Genomic DNA, 21,621 nt, shown 5'->3' on the forward strand with positions numbered 1-21,621 from the left:
CGGGGACTTGGGGTGGGGATGAGTGCCCTGGAATATGTCTGATGGCTCTTCTGTGGGCTGATTCCAGAGCAGCCATATCTTCTCTGTACTGTGGTGCCCAAAATTGTAAACGCTTTATCCAACACAGAGTCACTAGGGATCCAGAGCCTATTCTGGCAAATGGGTGCAAGCCAGGATACACCCTGAACAGGATGCAAGCCCATAGTAGGGCACACAGTCGCACACGCACACCAGTGCCAGGTTGATGGAAGTCAATTAACCTACAAGAACGGCCTTGGACCATGGGAGGAAACCGGAGCACCAGGAGCAAACCATAGCGAACATGGGGAGAACATCCAAACTCCACTCAGAGAGCACCCCAGGAATTGAACCCAGGGCCCCCACACTGGTAACCCCTGGCACTGCCATGCCACCCCCAAAATTGTACACAATATTCAAAATTAGGAATTACTTGCGCATTCCACAATCTGTCTCCATGACTTAAACTCTGTGCTTTTACCTATATGTCCTAGCATTTTGTTTGTCTTTTTAGTGCTTCCCCAAACTGTCCAGAAGATACAAATAAGGATAAATGCAGCAGTCTGCCTGATTGGTATCTCTGTGTCTGCAGCTCTGCCCTGCAGGCAGACTGGCTCGTGGCTCTGTGGGCAAGGGTACCTTGGCCTTGGCATCGACCTGGGCCTTGTTCTGCAGCAGGAACTGCGCCACCTCGGCGTGCCCAGCGCGTGATGCCATGTGCAGCGGTGTCTCCACTTTCTGCCCCGCCACACGAACACGCACACACCACCGGGGGGCGACGGAGAGCGAGAGGGGGGTGGAAACAAGGGGCCGGGTCATCAGAGAAAGAGGAAGAAAGGAAATGGAGAGAAGGGCAGAGGGGGAGGATGAAAGGAAACAAACAGGAAATGATCAACAAGGCTTACAGTACTTCCACACTGACAGAAGACTGCAGCAAGGTAATTAACGGTAGTAATACTCAAAACATCATTGCAGTTATTATAACAACAACAGTACCAGACCCAAGCAGTACTAATCACATTAACTGTGCAAAACTGGAAGGAGATGAGGAAAAGGAGAGGTATTTCTTTTTATTATACTGACTGCACAGTCGAAGAGTTTCTGCACGTGACAAAAGAAAGCTATGGCTTATAAGAATCTATTTGGGGGATTTGGGGGAGAGCTGAGGGATCTCACCACATTGGAGGCGTTGGGGGACGCCCCTCTCTGCAGGAGGATCTTGACGATGTTGAGGTGTCCCATGAAAGAGGCCACATGGAGGGGGGTGAGCCCAGACTGCAGGGACAGAGATACTGGTACTTATTGCAACATGACATACTGTACTGTACCGCACACAGACATAGACACACACTGTACTGTACCGCACACAGACACAGACACACACTGTACTGTACCGCACACAGACACAGACACACACTGTACTGTACCGCACACAGACATAGACACACACTGTACTGTACTGCACACAGACACCGGCACACACTTTACTGTACTGCACACAGACACAGACACTAGCACACACTGTAATGCACTGCACACAGACATAGACACACACTATACTTTACCGCACACAGACATAGACACACACTATACTTTACCGCACACAGACACAGACACACACTGTACTGTACCGCACACAGACACTGGCACACACTGTACTGTACTGCACACAGACACAGACATAGACACACACTGTACTGTACCGCACACAGACACTGGCACACACTGTACTGTACCACACACAGACACAGCCACACACTGTGCTGTACCACACACAGACACAGACACTGGCACACACTGTACTGTACCACACACAGACACAGGCACACACTGTGCTGTACCCCACACAGACACAGACACTGGCACACACTGTACTGAACCACAAACAGACACTGACACACACTGCACTGTACCACGCACAGACACTGGCACACACTGCACTGAACTGCACAAAGACACTGGCACACACTGCACTGTACCACACACAGACACTGATACACACTGCACTGTACCACACGTAGACACAGACACTGGCACACACTGCACTATACCACACACAGACACTGACACACACTGCACTGAATTGCACATAGACACTGGTACACACTACAGTGTACTGTACCCCACACTGGTGCTGGCACACACTGCACTCTAACGCAATGTCACCTAATGCATGTCACCCTGTACTGTGCCAGGCACTGCACCTTACTACACCACAATATTGACACAAACTTTTTTGAATATTGTATACGATGTGATATACTGCACACAGACACTGACACACAATGCTCTCTACCTCATTAAAAATGACACAATGTCAGTGTAGCACACAGTCACTCTCCTCCACTGTAAAAGTAATCAGAAACAAATGGTGGCTGTATCTGGCATTTAATTGAGGTTAACCTCCAATAAAGAGGGTGTAAATGAGTGAGAAATATTAATTTTAAAACTTATCTCATCGGTTAACTACACTAAAGGGTATTTTATTTTGTATAATGCACTAACATTATCTTTTTCAACTAGTGAGCTTTCTTATATCTAACGTCATATGTTTATTGTCTTTATCTCTTTTGTAAGTTGACATCAGGACAGCAATAAAAACTATGTAACTGAATAAAGAGGACAGAAGAGGTGCCAACATTTCAGCCCATATGGATGGGAGGAGATCTAGAGCTAGGAGAAGAGAGGGTGTGGCCTTGACTCGTGAGCCCAAGCGATTGGTGGGGGTGTGGTTACCTCGGTTACAGCCTCCAGGGAGGCGGAGTGTTTGAGAAGCAGCTCCATCACTCGCATGTGGTTTTTCTTGCAGGCAATGTGCAGGGGTGTGAATCCATTCTGCAGGACACAGCATGGACAGAGGTGAGCTGGTGGTTCAGAAGAATTGAGTCTGTGCACAGAATTAAGTCTGACTGGAAGCCAACATTTCTTTTCTTTCTCTAGAATCATTTCCATTGAAGTATTACACTTAGAAAATCTGCCAGGACACCTCCGTAGTACCTGAAAATACCTGAACGCTTTGCTAAAAAAGCTTTTCAGAACTCTTCCTGGCAACAGTGGGGTCATCAAAATGTAACTTAAAACCTAAATGCACTTTAATGAAATTATTTATCCTGTATCATTATCCCCTCCCAGTTAACTCGATCTAGCAATGTCGCCAAGCAGTGCAAAGCGACTGACCAAGGCGCGGGCGTTGGGCTTGGCGCCCTTGTCCAGCAGGACCTTGGCCATACGGTGGTGCCCGCAGTGGGCCGCCACGTGCAGAGGCGTCAGGTGGTCCAGGGTGATGTCATCGATCTCCGCGCTGTACTGCAGCAGCAGCCGCACACAGTCCAGGTGGTCACCCTGAGCGGCCATGTGGATCGGAGACAACCCGTTCTGAAGGCAGTGGAGGGAGAGGGAAGACAAGCGAGTTAGTGTGAGAAATCACTCTGACTGGCACACAGAGACAGCCAGACTAGCCATTCCCAAAGGAGGTGCAGAGAGGGTGACCCTCTTGAGAGAGAATGTAAATCAGTCTAAAGGATGAGGGAACATGAAGACGCATAAACACTTACATAAAAATTGATTCAACAGGAGGAGACCTTTTGGCTCATTTAAACTATTTGGTAGTGTGTAGTTAGCTGATCATAGGTTCTCATATAGCTGTTCCTTCCAAGTTAGACTTCAATGGCATGGCTGGGTAGCTTGTTCCATACTCCTACAACCCTTTGTGTACAGAGGTGTCCTCTGCCCTTTTTAGGAACATCTCATCCAAGCATTTGCTAAAGCAGAAAGAGAAAGCCACAGCTATGTTTCCCTACGTTTTCACCACATAACAGAAAGGCTGCTGTGCGATTTGACCTCACGACTCCTGGTTTACAAGGGCAGGGCTCTAACCTATGAGCTGGGAAGACAGAGAGAGTCTGGAAGGAGGAGGGAGCGTGAGGAAGAGTGGCAGGGGGAGAAGCACGGGGAAGCACCTTGGTTTTGGCCTGGATGGGCGCTCCGTGGTCCAGCAGGATCTCAATGATTCGTACATGGCCATTCCTGGCCGCACAGTGCAGGGGTGTCAGCTCATCCTGGAAGGAGAGAGAGAGATCAAGGGAAAGGGAAAGCGAGAAGGAGAGAGGAATAGAAAGAGGGAGAAGTGTCAGAGGAGAGGCATTGCACGATTGCATTATTACAGCACTATTGCAGCTCCACGTTGCTACATTACTTACAGAGCCCAGGAAGGTGGTGTGTACAGTATAAGAAATATAGGGGCACCACAATGTGTCAAACCTGCTGCATTAAATACCCGCCTAGGTGCCTAATCAGCTGCACTGTTCTGTCTCAGTACAACGTGCCATCAGGAAGCACCTGACATTTACTGCAAGGACATGTCTCGGCAGGAGGCCACATGTTACTGATGCCTGCTCCCCTTCCTGAATCCCTGGCCTCTGAAGGTGATTTACAAAGTGACTCTGGTGCTGCTGCAACTTGAGCTGCATGCTAATGAATGCCATCTTGGCAGTGCGGGCTGGGCTGTGTGCACCTGTAGGCTTGCGAAGCTGGTACCTTGGTCTTTGCATCTATCTGCGCCCCTCTGTCCAGCAAGAGTCTGACCATGATCACGTTCCCTCTCCTCGAAGCAATGTGCAGTGGACTGATGCCATTCTGGAGCAAGTACACACAGAAAGAGAGGCAACATTTAAATGCATTCAAGAGAGATGCTTTTTTCGTCCCTTTTAAAGAGATTAATTAAAACCAGCTCTCTCCCCCGGGCCTGGCAAAAGGTGGACAAATAGACGCTGCTCTTTTGAGAAACAGAAGAAGTTCCTGAGATCTGTCACCCTTACCAGGAAACCATTTAGCACAAAGCACGTCATAGGAGATGTAATTTAGGCAGAAATGGGAGAGATTTAGCTGTGCAGGAAACTTGGAAGAAATAAGCCAGCCTGGTCAAAAATCTGCATCCTGAAATTCATGTGCAAAACAAAATTGTGGCAGGTTTCACGGACAGAGACCTCACACACACTGTGCAATTAGAAAGTTGGCAAGTTATTATGGGACTCACTGTTTTTGTCCACTTTCCTATTTGTATGTATCCGTACACCACAATGTAGGTTTTTGTAATACAGCTGTTTGAATGCTATGCCATGCTAACTTGATATGAACCCTGTGCTTACATAAACTTCAATATTGCTGGGGTTTTTCTCCAGTTCATTCACACATCCATAATTGAATTAGAATAATGCAAAGCACAATACATGACTTTGCACAACACATCCTAGGATTTGCTGCTTGTACAAGAACAACTCAGTGGCACTCAAATGCAATGTACTCCACGGAGTACATGAAGCATCAAAAGAAACATTTTCTAAATACAACACACTCACATAATTATAGTGAATGAAATTACTCAATCATTTTGTAGCACAGTACACTGATATTTTATTGAACAGTCCAAACATAGTTGAACTTATTACCCTGATTAACATTTTTCAACAGGGCTGATTGACAGGGCTCTACTGTGAGAATCCCAGGCAATGTGGAAACAACAGCTGTACCGTATATGAGAGACACATGCTTTGCACCAGGTTGCAGATGCTGTCTTGTGGGAATCTACTCCATTCCTCTTGCACTGTAGATCCTCACAAGTCTCTGAGCCCTAGACGTCTCCATGTCATAAATGGATAAATTGATCATGTTCAATTATGGGGCTCAAACCTAGACAGTAGGGAACTCATGGAACACCTGTCACATTTGCATCTTTCAAGAAAAAACATCAAGAAGAGCAAGAAGATATACAGTATGTTCTCCAGCTGGAATGTTGTCATGTCAGGATGAGCTTGTGGGAATGGCAGAAACTGAGGTCCCAGGACTTGATCAATGCAGCACCATGCTGCCTACGAGATTAACATCGATCACTACAAACGGAGTTCTGAAGTGACTAGACACTCCTACCAGAACATCACACCTGGACATCCCTATTGACTGCTCGGTGGAAAACAACAACTACTGCATAACTGTGTGACACTTACTGATGTCCACCAGGGCGGTCTTCACAAAACCTCGATGTATCACTGAAGAGAATTTAGCTCGGCTGCTGGTGAGTCCATCTGAGCTGTTGCTCCAATATACCGATGGCACAAAGGCATTGCTCTCTTGAGAAGCACGGTATACACTCAAACCCCGGTATAAGAACGTTCGGTATACGAATTTTCGCTAATCCGAAGATGAAGAATTAGTACCCTGTAATTCATTATAAGAACGAAATTTCGCTAATCCGAACTCTGAAGTTCGAAAGTCACCGATTTTGGCCGAGAATTCAGGACCACGGAACAGCTGTTTGTTTCCGCGCGTGCGCAATGTACTGCGGTTAAGGAAGCCGTGAGGCAGCGGTGCTTTCTTTACAATCACAGCGAAAGCCTGTGCTCTCATTTTCAAAGTGTTTTTTTTTCTGTTTGTTTTGTATTTGCTGGTTATTAAGGGGTCTTAAGGAAGAGGAAAAGCGTAATAGTCAACAACAGTATGCACACTGTTCTAGCCGATCGCTTGGATAGCGATCTATTACGAAACAATGAAAAAGTGTAATTATAATCTCAATAATTATTTTACAGGTATAGTTGGCTTATTTTAGTAGAACTGTGTCGTTCACTAAGCTTGCTATAACGGTCTGTAAGGTATTATAAATTTTCCCCATAAGAAATCATGGAATTTTTATGATCTCCCGCCTTCCAAACATTTTCAGGAACGAATTCAGTTCGGATACCAGGGTATGAGTGTATCTGTTCTTTTCTGTGGTTTTCTTTTCATATTTTCAACAGGTTCAATCACGATTTGTGCCCAATCACCTGTCTCGCTACATGAGATGCTTTTGTGCTTGGACAACCACCAGTCACATCAAAACCTTTTAAACAATATCCAACTTCCACATCCTTAATGTTTCTAAAGACATGGAGTGTTAATGTGTGACTGATGTTCAGTATATCGAGATGGACAATGCCTTCTTAACGGAGCACTCTGTGGGGGACCGGCCCCAGAGGGTGGATGGTGAATCTGGAAAGACGGAGTCTGCACCTGAGTGGTGTCCCTGCTATCTCTCCCTCTCACCTTTGGGGTGAAGTTGACGTTGGCCCCCCTGTTGAGAAGCAGCTGGGCTACATTCAGGTTCTCGTAGTGCGCTGCAATGTGTAAAGGTGTGAAGCCAGTCTGAAGGCAGAGAAACAGACAGAACAGCTGTTTATTGTCAAGGATGATACCTACTTGGGTGGAACGGTGGCTCTGTGGCTCAGGATCTGCGCCTGTGGCTGGAAGGTTGCCGGTTCAAATCCCGCAGCCGGCAGAGGAATCCTACTCCGTTGGGCTCCTGAGCAAGGCCCTTCACCCCAACTGCTCCAGGGGTGCTATACAATGGCAGACCCTGCGCTCTGACCCCAGGCTCTCTCCCTAGCTGTGTGTCTCATGGAGAGCAAGCTGGGGTATGCGAAAAGATAATTCCTAATGCAAGAAATTGTAAAGGTTTAATAAAGTAATGTTATGTTATACTTCATAAAGTATCTGCGGCAGACAAACATGGGTCGTATATCTGGCTCACTTTGAAATTGACCTTGGCTGATATGAATAAGCGTGCACGTGCACACACACACACACACACGCGCAGTAGCAAGCACTCCCTGTGGGCTGTCTGTTGGACGAGTGTGTTTGCCTGTCCCCACTGTATAAACCTCCCATGTCCTCGGCGCCGTGTCCCTTGGGAGCCCCTGCCGTACCTTGGACAGCACGTCGGGGTTGGGGTCGTTCTGCAGCAGCACGGCGGCGGTGCGCGTGTCGTCGTTGCGGGCGGCGATGTGCAGGGCGGGCAGGCGCACCTTCCCCTTGGTGCCGTAGTTGATGAGCAGGGCCACCACGTTCTCATGGCCCTGCTGCAGAGCCACAGCCAGGGGCGTGAACCCATCCTGAGGGCGCAGTGGAAAAAGCGGGATTGAATCATTGATTGGTTGGTTGGTTGATTTTACTGGTTTTTAATTTACAAGGATAGGCAGTGCTAGGCAAGCTCTTCTTTAAGTTACAGGATTTTTTTATTGTTGTTGTTCAAAAACCTATTGCCTTCACTTTAGATTCCTTGTTGGGAAGCCTCTGTGGTGCAGAACGAGTGCGTGCCTGTCGGTTCTCGATAATGCACCTTGAGATTCACTTTCTAACTGCTTTATCCAACACAGGCTGGGGAGCTGGAGCCTTTCCTGACAAGCCACAGGCACACACACAGATACACACTCACATCAGGGCCAGCTTTCCCAGAAGCCATTTAAGACAACAGTATGACTTTGGATGGCGGGAGGAAACTGGAGCTCCACAAGAATATAGGGAATCCACACAGACTGCACCCCTGGTCTGGAATTGAACCCAGGGCCCCAGCGCTGTAAGACTCATTCAAGCATACAGAAAACACATCTAGCTTAAACGTTTCAGTGCTGATTTTAATTCAAACATGAAAACCATGTCAGGGTAATGAACTGAACTGTTAGCATGTCGCTGTGAACATTTCGTACTGTGCACTCATGTTGGAAACCCCTAACCTGCATCGCTCACACTGCACAGAAAGTCCATTGTTGTGCCTGTCTCATTGGCCTTAAGTAAACCTCATTTAATTCAGCTGAACAAAGCGCTGACAGGTTGTAAATGAAATGGCAAGGTGTTGAACTTGGCAGCAAAATTCATCCAGCGAAATTGCAGGATTCAGGCACGGCTTTTCTGCTCCGAGATCAGGGACATGGGCTTTTCATTTTACCCTGTGCCGTGCCATTACAGGGTTCAATAAGACAGAGGGGGTCACTTCCCCCACTCGGGCTGAAGATGTAGCCACTGAAGCCAACCAGTGCATAAAACTGAAACAGCCCTTTTGCTTTCTCCAAAGTGTATTTTGCTACATTGTTTTGTGAAAAGAACAGTGAATTTAAAGGAAAACTGTAAGCGGTGCCCTGTAGGGAGTTTGAAAAGCAAATCACAAACACCATGTTTCCTGTTTCCAAAATCAATAGAGCATCCCTTTCTCCAAACAGTAGAAATTACAGTTTGTTATAAGCGTCCCAGGTGGATGGACCTGCTGGTTTAATAGAAAATACACAGAGTACTGTAAATTGGCCTATCACTCCCTGCTTTTCTCTCTGAGCACAAAGGCTGGCTTGTGGGTGAAGCTGATAACAGCTTCTGTATCGCAGGTGTCATGTTCAGTCATTTCTCACCCTCCACACTGCGACTGTGTAAAGCTCGTGTTCAAGGTTAACCGAATCAGAAAGGAAAACACTTGGAAAAAACAATCTAACTCCATGTGACTCTACCCTCTAGACGCCAGCTCCAGAAGCCCCAGGCGTAGGCATGGAACCCAGTGCTTTCTGGTGTGACTTGAACCAGATTCTTTGAGTTTATTTCTCATTTAATTATTTTTTTAATACGACATTCTAAAACAGTGTTATAGCAGCTATAGGCAACAAAGTCCACGATCTTTGCAAGAACATTTTTCCGAATCGCCTATATACAGTAATCTTGAAGATTACTATATATACTGTATATACTGTAGGTGATTTCTATATTTCTCATTTTTCTATATTTCTATATTTCTCATTTAGAACGCGTCAATAGTTCTATGATGTAAACAACCTGCTGAAGTTGTTGGCTTTTAAAAACTCTTCCAGGATGCTAATATGCCAAGTCTGTGACTGTTGTAAGCTTTTTTCGCCTTTTGGTTTTGTAATCTTAGAAGTGAGTATAGCAGCACAGCTCGTGTTGTAACTCACTGAGGACTCACTGGGGGTACTTTTCTGGACTGCACTCTGTGCTGGGAGGGCGGGGCTGCGCTGTCACTCACCTCTGTTGGGATGCTCTGATTGGCTCCGTTTTCCAGCAGGAATTTGACAACTTCCAGGTGATTTTCCTGGGCTGCCATGTAGAGAGGAGTAAAGCCCTTCTGCAGGGGACAAACAGACAGACACATGGACCAATTCACCCCGTCTCATATTTCCAGCTGATCGAGGATATTTCTCTAGAGACTCTCTGGATTCAAGAATATGGTAATTTTACCAAATGTGCAGATATTGCATCTTTTTAACTTTAGGTTAGTGTGGAAAATCTGAGGCTTTAGCACAACCCCTCCTAAAGCAGAAGATGGTTGTTAATAGTTTGAACTGAATCCAGTACATTAGGGGGGAGAGGTGTTTTGGGGTGTTGTGTACTGTATATGTTGTTTTGTGTTTTGAATTTGTTTAAAACGTCAATAATAATGTATGCAAATGTTAAAAATAAATATAAGAATACAAACACACAAATAGACTATATATATTAAAAGTAAGGGTTACAGAAAAAGTGCAAATACTAAGCACTTTACATGTCATCTAGTACAGTACCTGTTTAATAAGAAATTAAATATTTTTATAAATACAGTAAGTACATGCTTTAAATGAAAAGTGTACTGTACATGTCTGGAAATATAGTTAACACTGACCTCATGTCAAGGAAAAATGAAATCAATAATACTGCAGTTATTCAATTGAAAAAAAATTGAACATCAGGTTGAGTGAGTGAAAAATGCGTATTTTCACACAATGCACAATCAAACACTGCATGCTCATGCTCCTGTTTCCCCTACACGGACTGGCGCTGTCTTTACAGTGATCTTCCAGTGAATGCAGAATTACTTGCTAGATTTGCCAGATCTCACGCGACCACCAGAAAATGTTTGGGAAACTAAATGATCAGATAGACTGTAAGGTAGATGGTGCAGGAAGATTGGGGAGTTCCTCCGGGGAAGGCGGCGTCAGGCGTGGTCACAACACAGTGACCTCTACTGGACTGCCTGGACCATGGGCCAAACACCGACACCCTGCTCGACAGCTGTTTGTCAGCTGCTGGTTTTACATTGTGCCCGCCGGGTCAAGTCACAGCCAGCTCCAAGCAGAAGAAAAACGCCGAGGTGTAAAAGCACATTTCAACCTGGGTCCATCCATCTTTCCTGGCATTTCAGACAGCGGCTAGTTTGATCACTACATCTGAGAATAAATCTGGGAAAGCCAATGATACAATTTGTGGGGATGAGACGAGCTGGCATGCATACAAATTATATCAGCTTGACGAAACAAAAGGGAAGTTAATGAGGTAGACGCCTGAGCAATGCAAGGATTCTCAACTGACAGCTCTTTAGACCAGCAAAAACTATGGTTTCATTCTGTTTTGAAGCAGTTTTTAATCCACTGTAGTTTTGTCTTGATGTTCTTCATGCAGTGCATCTATTTCAGTCATCACATCTGGCTGTGGGGTTCTTTCAGAGTTTGCAATGCAATGAAACTCCACTCTTTACATTATAATTTACAGTATAAATAATATAACATTATAATTTTGACTTATTTCATGCAATAAAATTGAACATTGTTTCACCTACTTCAATGAAAAATTGAAGCTGCAGCTGCTTTGCTCTTTTGCATTAAAGGATGATGTACATATGTCACTATAAACACCATTTTCCACTTGAAGGCATACAGCACAGCTCAGCACAGATTTGCATTAATGAAGAGTACAGCTGTTCTGTGTAAAAGCCTTCATTTGATAATACTTAGAGTACACAGGAACACATACTTGAGAAGACAGCTGTTCAGGTAAACTTGTAGAAACTAAGTTTGAACAGATAGAGAAATTGCATTTAGTGGGAAAAGGCTGAAGTTTCTGTGTGGAGAACAATAGACTGTTCTGTTTCAGCTTTTCTACTTCTCAGTGGTAAGACGGCTGGCATTCAGTCTGAAAACCACATGGTAATTGGATTTAACCTGGGGTTTGGCCTGGGACTTACCTGGGACTGGGCGTTGACGTTAGCACCATAGTTGACCAGCTCAGTGACCACCTGCTCCTGCCCAGCCAGCGCTGCAATGTGGAGGGCAGTGTTCCCTTTCTGCAAGAGAAAGCCTCTCTCAGCACATTCTCCTGGCACAGAACAAGGCAACTAGGAGTTCATCCCATTACATCATTTTGGGGGTTTGTTTTTTAGAACTCCAGAACTGCCAAATCAAATACAGAGAATGCAACTGTTGGATCAATCGTAAGGGAGAATGACATTCCTTCTGTGGTGCACGCACAGTATTCTGAGGAGCGGATAAAACCCACATTTCCTCTTATCTGTCAATCACGACCTATCTGAGAGTCTCCAGAAGTCAGGAGCTCCCCAGAAACCAGTTTTTCCTTTCCATTTGACTGCTGCACGGAGTCAGTCTCACAGCTCTTAAAGTCTCTCAAGAATGTTTGTGATGCATTATTTGTCAGATCTAACAGAGCTCTGCAGTGTGTGTGTTTCAATTTGTCTTCCCTTTAGAAATTGAAAAGGGAGATGGTGAAGCTGCATGACTGCCTGATGAATGATGAAGGCAGAATTAGAAGCTGATTCAGTGCAATAGTGATCCATCCATCCATTTTCTAATCACAGGGGTGCTGGGGAGCTAAACTCTATCCTGACAGACAACGGGCGCAAGGCACTATGGGATGCCAGCCAAACGCGGGCCACATCCAGACATAGACCTGCACACACTCACACCCGTTCTCCCAGAAGCTGAATAACCTTCCAGGTTATCCAACCAGGAATCGAACCCAGGGCCCCCGCGCTGCGAGCAAGCAATACCAACCACCATGAGCCTGTGCCACCCCCACAGTGATCCAAGAAGTCAAAAATAATGGTTCCCCGCTTGGTGGCTCAGAGGTGATCAGCTGGAGCCTGGGTCATGTCATGCTGTGCTACTGGATTAATGCTGTCAGGGCAAGGCTGGGAGGAAGCAAAAGGTTAGAGACCCACTGCTCCTCCAGGCCAGGCACCGTGACTGTCCTGGGGGTACATGAGTCTCTGTTGGAGAGCCAGGTCTTAAAACAACAGGCAATTCCACATGAGGTGAGTATGTAATCAAGAAAGAATTTGTGAAACAAACAAAATGAAATTAACAAAAAAGTTAATGAAATGGTTCCCAGAAAAAAAAAAGGTTAGCTTTGGAATCTCTGACTGATGGAGGGATGGGAAGGGGAAGGAGATACCCCTAGCTTTTTGGCTCTGGTTTCTCCAGCACAATGAAGAAGACAGAAGAGCTGCTTCCTGTGTTTGCGTACCTTGGTGGTCGTCTCCAGCGTGATGCCATTGTGCAGCAGCTCCAGCACCATCTTGACATGCCCCTCCTTGGAGGCCAGGTGGAGCCCATTGAGGCCGTTCTGCAGAGAGGACAAAGAAGAGAGCAGACTTCACACAGGACCAGCCTCTACACAGCACACAGGCGCCCTCACTCAGCCACACAGACACACACGCTCAAAAATACCCTCCAGTGCATCAGCCACTAGAGAGCCTGATATTCCTCCTGCAGTACGTCATCCTACCGGTGGATTAAATCCACAACCAAACACAGAAGCCCAGTAAATACACAGCCCAGGGCAGCTGGTTCTACTAGACAAACTGAAAAGACCTGCCAGAGGCCAAAAGCCACCATCATGTAATGGGTTGGGATGTAACAATTATTGGTTGGACCGAGGTTCTGATGGAAACACTGGAAGGCAGACTGGGACTGCAAGGCTTTCCCCCTTAGGGTGCAACACAATCTTTATTTGCTGCCTTTTATTTCCCTTTTATAAAAGCAGCAGGAATTTCTGCAGAGCTCCATCACATTGCTACAAAACCCTAGGTCTCTTAGTACAGTGGAGATTTACCGTTTTGTGAAAGTGAAACCTGCACTACCCATGAGTTTAATTTCAAAGCTCTCTGTTGTTTTTAAACTGCTCTTGAATGCACCTCGCTCTTAAGATGTCTGAAAACCTCCCTGTTGGCAGAGAACTGATCGGGATTAAGCATCAGGGATGGTGGAGAAACGCATCCTGAGCTCCTGATGTGGAGGAATTCTGGATCCCTCAAGGTCAGCTCCCTGCCAGCTTCCTCATACCCATTCATTTTCTTTCTTTCTCTCTCCCAGTGCAATCGGCTCGCGCTCAGTGCAGAGGAATCAATAAGGGTGTAAGGCGCCTTGAGCCTGTCATCATTACAAACACACTGTAATCAATCCTTTCCCTGTCAACCTCGGCTGTGAGGAGCTGGGCACATTACTCACACACTCTGCCAGGGGGCACCAGCGCCACACACAGCAGAACACACACAGCTACACACACACATTCCTCACGCCCCCAAGCAAAGACTCGTCTGCATCACCCGCACACCATCAAGCAGAAAGAACACACAGCCCTTACCTGCACAGTTGTGTGCAGAGACGTGCATGCACACGCAGAGTAACAATACCACCGCACACTGTCACAGAGGTACAGTTCACATCTGCATGACACATTACACACAACATACACACTAATCTCACACATCCACCCTTTACACACACTCCAAATTATTGTAATTTTACACTCTACCATGATCTAAAGAAATATCAGACCTCAAGCAGAAGATCTGAAATGTGCAGCCCACGGTTTGGTATGACTGGCTGGGACGTCAATCTTGAGCACACAACCTAACCACCACGAGCCAGCCAATCACAGGACCTGCTCAGATTCAACTGGCCTGGGAAATTTGACTGATAGACGGCTGCGGTACCTCAAAATGTGCATTACACTTTGTGACAGCAAAGGCACGAGCTGGTGGACAGAGGCTTTGAAAGGCTTTAGTTATACTGATGTGGTACAGTTTCCATCTGGATTTTCATTCACAGCAAAGGTGTTTGCTGCTGTAGATGAAAGAGGGACACTCTCTGAAGCTCAGTCAGACAGCTAAGCGATGCTAATTAAATTTACCGCAGTGCTATACTTTTCCCCATGTGATGTTCTGGGATGTTTTGGTGAGTGTATGGTGTCCTCAGCAAGCAATACCCTGCTTGAATAGCCTTTGCAGGAGAAAGCACTGCAGCAAAGGAGAGACAGCAAACAGCCTCAGACACATTGCACAGTGGCACTGCCTGCTGACATCACCCCTGTCTCAGGCCTTTGCCAAAAACAAACAGGGTTCCAGACACCTGCTCTCCCAGACTACAGATAAAGGGAGAGAGGGGGACAGAACAGTGGAGGGAGAGGGGTTATTTAGCATGCTCATAACATCCTCCTCGACTGGCAGCCCCAAATACACACAGAGAGTGCAGTCAGGGCAAAGAGAGAGCTGGAGGAGGAAGATGAGACAGATCGATTTCGAATCTGCAGGTACAGTAGGTCCGATGGCAAAAGCTCGAGGAGAAATGCACCCCCCTCTGCAGTCCGAATCAATAAGGGTGCTGAGAATATGACTCTGCTCTCCTTTAGCACCGGCAAGGAGAGAGAGAGGGCATGATGAGGATTAGGGACGGCACACAGACACAGGGTTCAAGTTGCATCCTTTCATTGTCTCAGACGTACCAAAGAAACACTACAGGCAGATGGAGAACTGCGGCATTGCACACACCACACAGCAAAAGAACATCCGATCTGGCTGAAACATGTCAGGCCAGCTTGCCCTTTTAATTACCGAGATGGTGCAGTGATCACACTGCATTTCCATTGTGCAGCATATACACTACACTAAAACATCATCATTTCCAGGACTACATGACTAAGACAGTTAAGAAAGGACACTGCCTCTGTGAACAAACTCTGGAGGAGCATGATGTCAACAGTGCACGCTAAAGATGAACAGAACCCTGCAGCACACAGCTGTCTCAGATTTCAACCGAGAAATGCCCACTAATGGAGCCTCTCTTTTAGTTCTCAGTCGGTTCACGTTCCTTTAGATGATTTTTCCTTTCTCAAACTACATGATAACTTATTGTATGCGCCCTGTGAAATCAGAAACTGAAGTCCTTTTTTGCCCTCTGTCTATTGTAAAATCTAAAAAGCTACACGTATACGGAGCAGAACCCTGTCATCTTAATAGTCTGTGTAATTTTAGGATACTGTGCTTCTCTGGACCAGTCCATCTAGCAATACGCTTCATCCATACACTCAACCCCCTCCCCCTAAGAGGGCTTGTGAAGTGCTCCCCCCAGTGGTGAGGTGCATGACAGCACAGAGGCAGGCGGCAAGGACATCCATTAGTCTTTATACAGTAGCAGCATTACCTGCTGTGCATTTTCCCTGCTGGCATCCTTTACAAACTATTCACAAATTAAAACTGGTTAGGTATTTCATTTTCTTATGCAAGCACATGAGACATTTGCATCATGCAGGGTACCCATTAATTAAGGCCCATTGTACAGTACAACATACATTTCCTCCCCTCGATTGCCTGTTTTTTTACAATGCCACAGAAGCTCCAGCTTTTGAGGACGGAAGTGCTTTGCGGTTTTTATGAAATAAAGCTCTCTGAAAATGTACTGGACAATCTGATTATACTGCACATACAAACAGATCTGTGCTTGAGACCAACAGCATGTGCTCTCTCACGCAGGTTGTGGTTAGAAAGATCAGGTAGGTGGCTACTACTGCAATCGGTTTTGCTATGAGTAGGAGAATCTCCAGCATTGTCCCTTATGGGAACCATTCCCCTTAGACCCAACTCATTCTCCTCTTCCTCCAAGCTGATGCTTCCGATGATGGTGAAGGTGATGATGGAGGCAGTGGTGATGAAGATGAAGATGAAGATGACGCAGGACCGATGGCACGTTCCAGTCTCCGGGATTGAAAGAATAAGAGCCCTGTGGGATAGGTCTGACCTCATATATCCCTCCTTCAGCAATACAGGACATGTGAGGTTGGACCTTTCCCACACGACTGATATTCCACTGCATCAGGAGACCACAATACACCATCTTCCAGCCCCCCAGGACAGAGAGAATGGAGAGGAGGCGATGGAAGGGTGGAAATAAGAAGGGGGGGGCAGAAGAGAGGGCAAAGGGTGGAGAGAGAGAGGAGACAGAGGGACGGAGAAGGAAAGAGGAAGGGTGAGGAAGAGGAAGAGGAGGAGGAGGAAGGAGGGCTGGGGTTGGCATGCTGCTCCACTGAGGGCTGGAGGGTTCCTAGAGACGACTGAGGAGGTGAAGGAAATGATATAATGATGGGGGAAAAAAGGAAACAGAACATGCAAGTTACAGAAACATGGGAGGGAAATCCAGCATGGACTGGAGGAGGAGATGAGGGATGAGCTACAGACAGCAGGGAGCAGTGCAGGCTGACAGCTGACACCACGGGCAGCCGTCTGCAAACCCAAGGTCAGGAGCAAGTGTAAATCTCAGGGCCCAGAGAAACCAAAAATCAATTAGTCAGTAATAAAGGTTTCAACTTCACGGAACTGCCGAGGGTGAAATCAAAACCTCTGTTACTAACTCGTTCCTTACGGGTCCCGGGGGAGAGACGGGCGAGGGGGTCAGACAGACAGGCATCCGAGCCGCTGCCAGGAAAGACTGCTGCTCCAGTGTCATGCCCCCCTCCCCCCAGGCACCTGTGAGCCTCTCCGCCGAGAGGGGGCGCCGTTGCTGATGGCTGAAGCTAAGAGGAAGGGAAGAGGCCAGTCAGCTCATGCCTATTCTGCCTCCTGCTTTTGCTGTGGTCTTGGGGGGTCTTTTACCTTATTCTGCACCCAGGTAGAACCACCTCTCTCAAACAATGTGAAGTCACCTGCTTACCTCCTGTAGCACTATGGTCCTGTCTCCTCTGTTGGACATGTCTGGCTTCCTTGTGGTATTGTTGTATGGTTGTATTGGACCGTGCAGTAAATCAAATTTCCCCCAGAGGACAATAAAAGCTTGAACTGAATTGAATTTCACATCAGCTGACATGGACTTGGTGTGCAGTCCAGCCAGGCGTCTTACACGCAATATGCAGTAGGAGTTAAAAAAAATAAATAACCCAAGAAAACCTTCCAAAATCTAGGGTTTGCGGGAAACATGATAGGTCACAGAAAATCCTGTGGCTGTGCAAGGGTTATATCATGCAGGTCCATGCAGTACAGAGAGAGGCAGTACAGAGTGACATTCCTACCTTTCACAAGCCTGACAGATACAGCACTCTTTTAACAGCACATTTCCAGACTTAGGGACTGAATCAGTCCAAACTTAATGGACTGATTCAGGAATTATTTCATTTTCATGACAGGCCTTTATAACTTCTCTGATTTATTTTACCTATTGTACCAGCTTAACATATCACCAGATTTTAGGCTAGTTGGTGAAACATCTTCTTGTGGGATCAGTGCTGTGCACCTACCACATGCACTACTTCAGTCTCTCCAGCAGAGGGAGGTGCAGCCAGGTCTGTCTGCTTCAGGGTCAGAGACTGAGCTCAGAACATAACAGATTTTCTTTTCTCTCCAAGTCTCCAGTCTGTATCATAGACATTACTGGGCTCTTGATCACAATTCTCCTTGTTCTGATTTATTGTGTACCTTCCTTTCATTTCTCTATTAACCCTGTATCCTGTAAATGAACCGAATTAAAACTATTAGATGATTTACACCCCCTGAAAAACAAGCTCATGCAGTAAGAGAGTACCCTGGCAGGGATTTACCCAGAGGGATGAGGCCAGCTATGACCCCTGTCCTACTGTACCTTTCACAGGATTAGCTCAGTCTTTGAGTGTTGGGCTCCTCTCTCTGGGTAGAATCGCTGTCAGGGTACTCTCCTCTGAGCACTGTACTCTGTACTCACCTCTGAGCACCCATTTTTGTGGTCTTCTGTCACAAGGCAGCTGCTTTTCAGATTATTTTGAATTGCAAGTGCCATTGTATTCTAATTTATTTAACGGCCCATCACTACAGGTGTTCTGGGGTTCTAGCCTGAGAGGTAAAGGTTATATGAAAAATGGCCAAGATGCCACTTGCGTCACTGGAGCTGGCATCCCCTGCAGGAGGATGCTGCCACAGTCAAGGTGCCAGTTCCTCCTCACTGAGCTGGAACTGATCACCTCCGCACTGAGGGGGCTCGACTGAGGCCACCCCCTCCACCATACAAATCTAATCAGAGCATGAGGAGGGCTGGTGACATTGCTGGTTCAGGTACAAAAACCACATGCCTGAGCAACTGCAACACAGGCTACTGAAGTGCACTAGAACACTACAACAGGGGCTGCAGAAAGTCAAAGGAATACACAGGATAACTGCCCCTCGTAGTACTGCTAAACTGAAGAATTTTAAAATACTGCCAACAGGACTGGTACTAATCATAAAATAAGTAAGAGTGAGCTCCAAACTTACAATTAAAGTTAAGATTACAGGCAGGTTTAACAAATTGCTCTTTTGCTTTTGAGCTCTCTGTTCCTGCAAGGTGGCTGGTCCGTCTGTGATATACTGTATAAAGGATACATTATTTTGTAATGCAATGCAAATTTTTGGAAAAAAGCAAACTTGATTCTGGATGATCCTTACAGAGGAGATACAATTGTTGAGAGAAATAACGACTAAAGAGAAACACTGCTAGATGTGATCAGTTAGGATCGTCTCCATGGGAGGGAAATTCAAGATGAGGAGAAACAAATACTCCGTCTGGCTCTAGTGGGACAGTAAAGGGGTTGGGGCCAGTTACAGTTCTGCGTTCCGGTGGGGGTGGCGCCAAGCACCGCAGTTGCAGCCAGGCCCTCGCTCTGCACTGTGGAAGAGCAAACCGCACCCACAGAGGGGATCAGGAGTGGGCCGTGGTGCACAGGGACAGACCAGGCGAGTCCCCACACACTGCAATAAGACAGGCAGTGTCACCGCTGAAATGGATGTCAGGTCTATCTTCACAGGGACAGCCCGAGAGATCCAGGCTCAGGCAGAAGAAACCACAAACTAGAACAAGAGGAGCAGACGGAACTCCCAAGCGATTCTGATGGGAACTGGCCTTTTAACATTCTAAAGAATTCACGACCACAAAAGAGTGATTTGTTTGCACATCTTGTCCCATAATGAACTACTTGGCAGTAATTCAGAAGACAAGCCTCGCCTTACAAAAGAGCGTTCAGTTTCGCCTCACACCCTGTGATCTAGGACAGGTCCCGGCTTTTGATAAACATCACAGGGACGAGTGGCTTCCTGATCATGGATGGATGGTGGATCTACAGAGTCCTCCCCAATGTCACACCAGGGAATCAGCAGGCACTACAGCCATCAGAATAGAGTAATACAGGAGAGGTTCTGCCCCTCTGGCTCCCATGTGGTGTCCTGTGCAAATCTTGTGCTTAAGACTGGCTGGCCTGCATTGGCATGAAGAGCTGGGAAATACTCTGTTGACATGATCAGACCGTAAATGTGTTGGTGCTGCAGATCCCCCTGCATCATCGCTCCCAATATTTTTGCCTGGCTTCCTCCCAAAATCAGCAGCTGACCCCTGTTGATAACACTGTGCCTGCTCCCCTAAGGCCCACCCTGCCACTAACCCACCCAGCCCAGGACAGCTATCTGTCATGGCAGCAGGCACACCACAGTGGGCCAGGCTTAGTGGCTTAGCCTGCACTGGCAGAGATAAAACTGTCAGCCATCACTGGTGGATTGTTGGAGTACCCCTTCGTGATCATGGTTTTTTAAAGTTCGGAACACTGCCTTCACAGTTGTTCTTGTTTTTTGTTTTGTTTGTCCTTAAAATAGAACGGCGCAATCAGGTCCCATGTAGCTGGATAAGTCTATCCATCCCTACACTCATGCAGTCTTAAAGTGGGAGCCAGACTCCATTCAACTCCTGTTTAAAGGAAAAATCCTTAAAGGACAAGAAAGGGACAATTTCCTGGTGAGCGATAAGTTGAGATCCTAACACTTGGGCTCAGTCGGGGATCTGCAATTCCAGTGGCTTCTGAAGGTCGAAAGGTCTTTTCACACTATTTTTGGAGCTCTGTAACTATAGCTAAATGCCACTGAAGGATCGTTCTGCTCATCACTAACCTGATAATATTACATAAAGTGATTTGCTTCAGTTAGCAGAAGTTCATATTTTTACCACTTTTAGTAACTAAACAATAATAAAACATGAAACTTTCAGTACGTCTTGTAGCTCTTCTTCTTCCTGAGAAACTAAACTAATAGTGGTTTCAGTATTCCACTCAAGTAATTTGCTCGTTCATTGGGGAAATACACAAGTAGGTTTGGGATCTGAGGCCTTGCCCCACAGTACATGAGCTGGTGAATATTGCAGATATAACCTGAGTTGCAGTACTTGGTAAGGTGAGAGAGGATGGCTGAGCGTTCCCTAGTGTTTCTGAGGAAAAGGGTTCAGACAAGGTCTGGCATCTTGGTAGAACCTACTGCTCTCTTGCAACATTTAATATATACAGTTTTTCACAGAATCCTAAAATGCTTTACAAAGGGCCCAGTCATCCACCACTGCAGTAAAGTATCCATTATTGTCACTGTCATTCTGTGTCAGGAGCCCCACTACCCAGCAGATCAGCTGGAGAGGTGAAAGGATGCTTGACCATCTTAACTGAGTGTGAGCTTTAGCGAGGCCAGATTGTGCAGGGACATTCATGTTTGGAAAATCTGGTCCCGATGAAAAACCACCGGGTATAGATCCACCAGCATAGCTGATAGCAGCACTCTGGTTTTCCTTACATGTCTCTAATTCCAGGGACTGACCTGGACCCAGTTTGGCTTCTGAGATCTGCTGAGATCAAGCTACTGTACAAGATACCAAAACTGCAGCTGATGGGATTGGGTAAATTTCCCATTCAGCAGTGTGATCGATGACTCCCTGAACCCTGTTTATGATG

At 46.5% G+C, this 21,621-nt stretch overlaps 1 protein-coding gene across 8 annotated transcripts in view; it reads right to left on the reverse strand.

The window, feature by feature from the left end:
• ank1a (ankyrin 1, erythrocytic a) overlaps nt 1–21,621 on the reverse strand; it is a 148,416-nt gene that overhangs the window by 48,332 nt on the left and 78,463 nt on the right. For all 8 annotated transcript variants that reach the window (XM_069182234.1, XM_069182229.1, XM_069182251.1 and 5 more), the window contains 11 exons: nt 13,114–13,212; nt 11,819–11,917; nt 9,848–9,946; nt 7,752–7,937; nt 7,093–7,191; nt 4,555–4,653; nt 3,978–4,076; nt 3,196–3,393; nt 2,755–2,853; nt 1,195–1,293; nt 658–756 (listed from right to left, as the gene is read on the reverse strand). In XM_069182234.1, the coding sequence (XP_069038335.1) occupies nt 658–756; nt 1,195–1,293; nt 2,755–2,853; nt 3,196–3,393; nt 3,978–4,076; nt 4,555–4,653; nt 7,093–7,191; nt 7,752–7,937; nt 9,848–9,946; nt 11,819–11,917; nt 13,114–13,212 (1,275 nt within the window). The remainder of the gene's footprint in view (nt 1–657; nt 757–1,194; nt 1,294–2,754; nt 2,854–3,195; nt 3,394–3,977; nt 4,077–4,554; nt 4,654–7,092; nt 7,192–7,751; nt 7,938–9,847; nt 9,947–11,818; nt 11,918–13,113; nt 13,213–21,621) is intronic.

This window comes from Lepisosteus oculatus, chromosome 2 (assembly GCF_040954835.1).
Source record: "Lepisosteus oculatus isolate fLepOcu1 chromosome 2, fLepOcu1.hap2, whole genome shotgun sequence".
Classification (NCBI taxonomy): domain Eukaryota; kingdom Metazoa; phylum Chordata; class Actinopteri; order Semionotiformes; family Lepisosteidae; genus Lepisosteus; species Lepisosteus oculatus.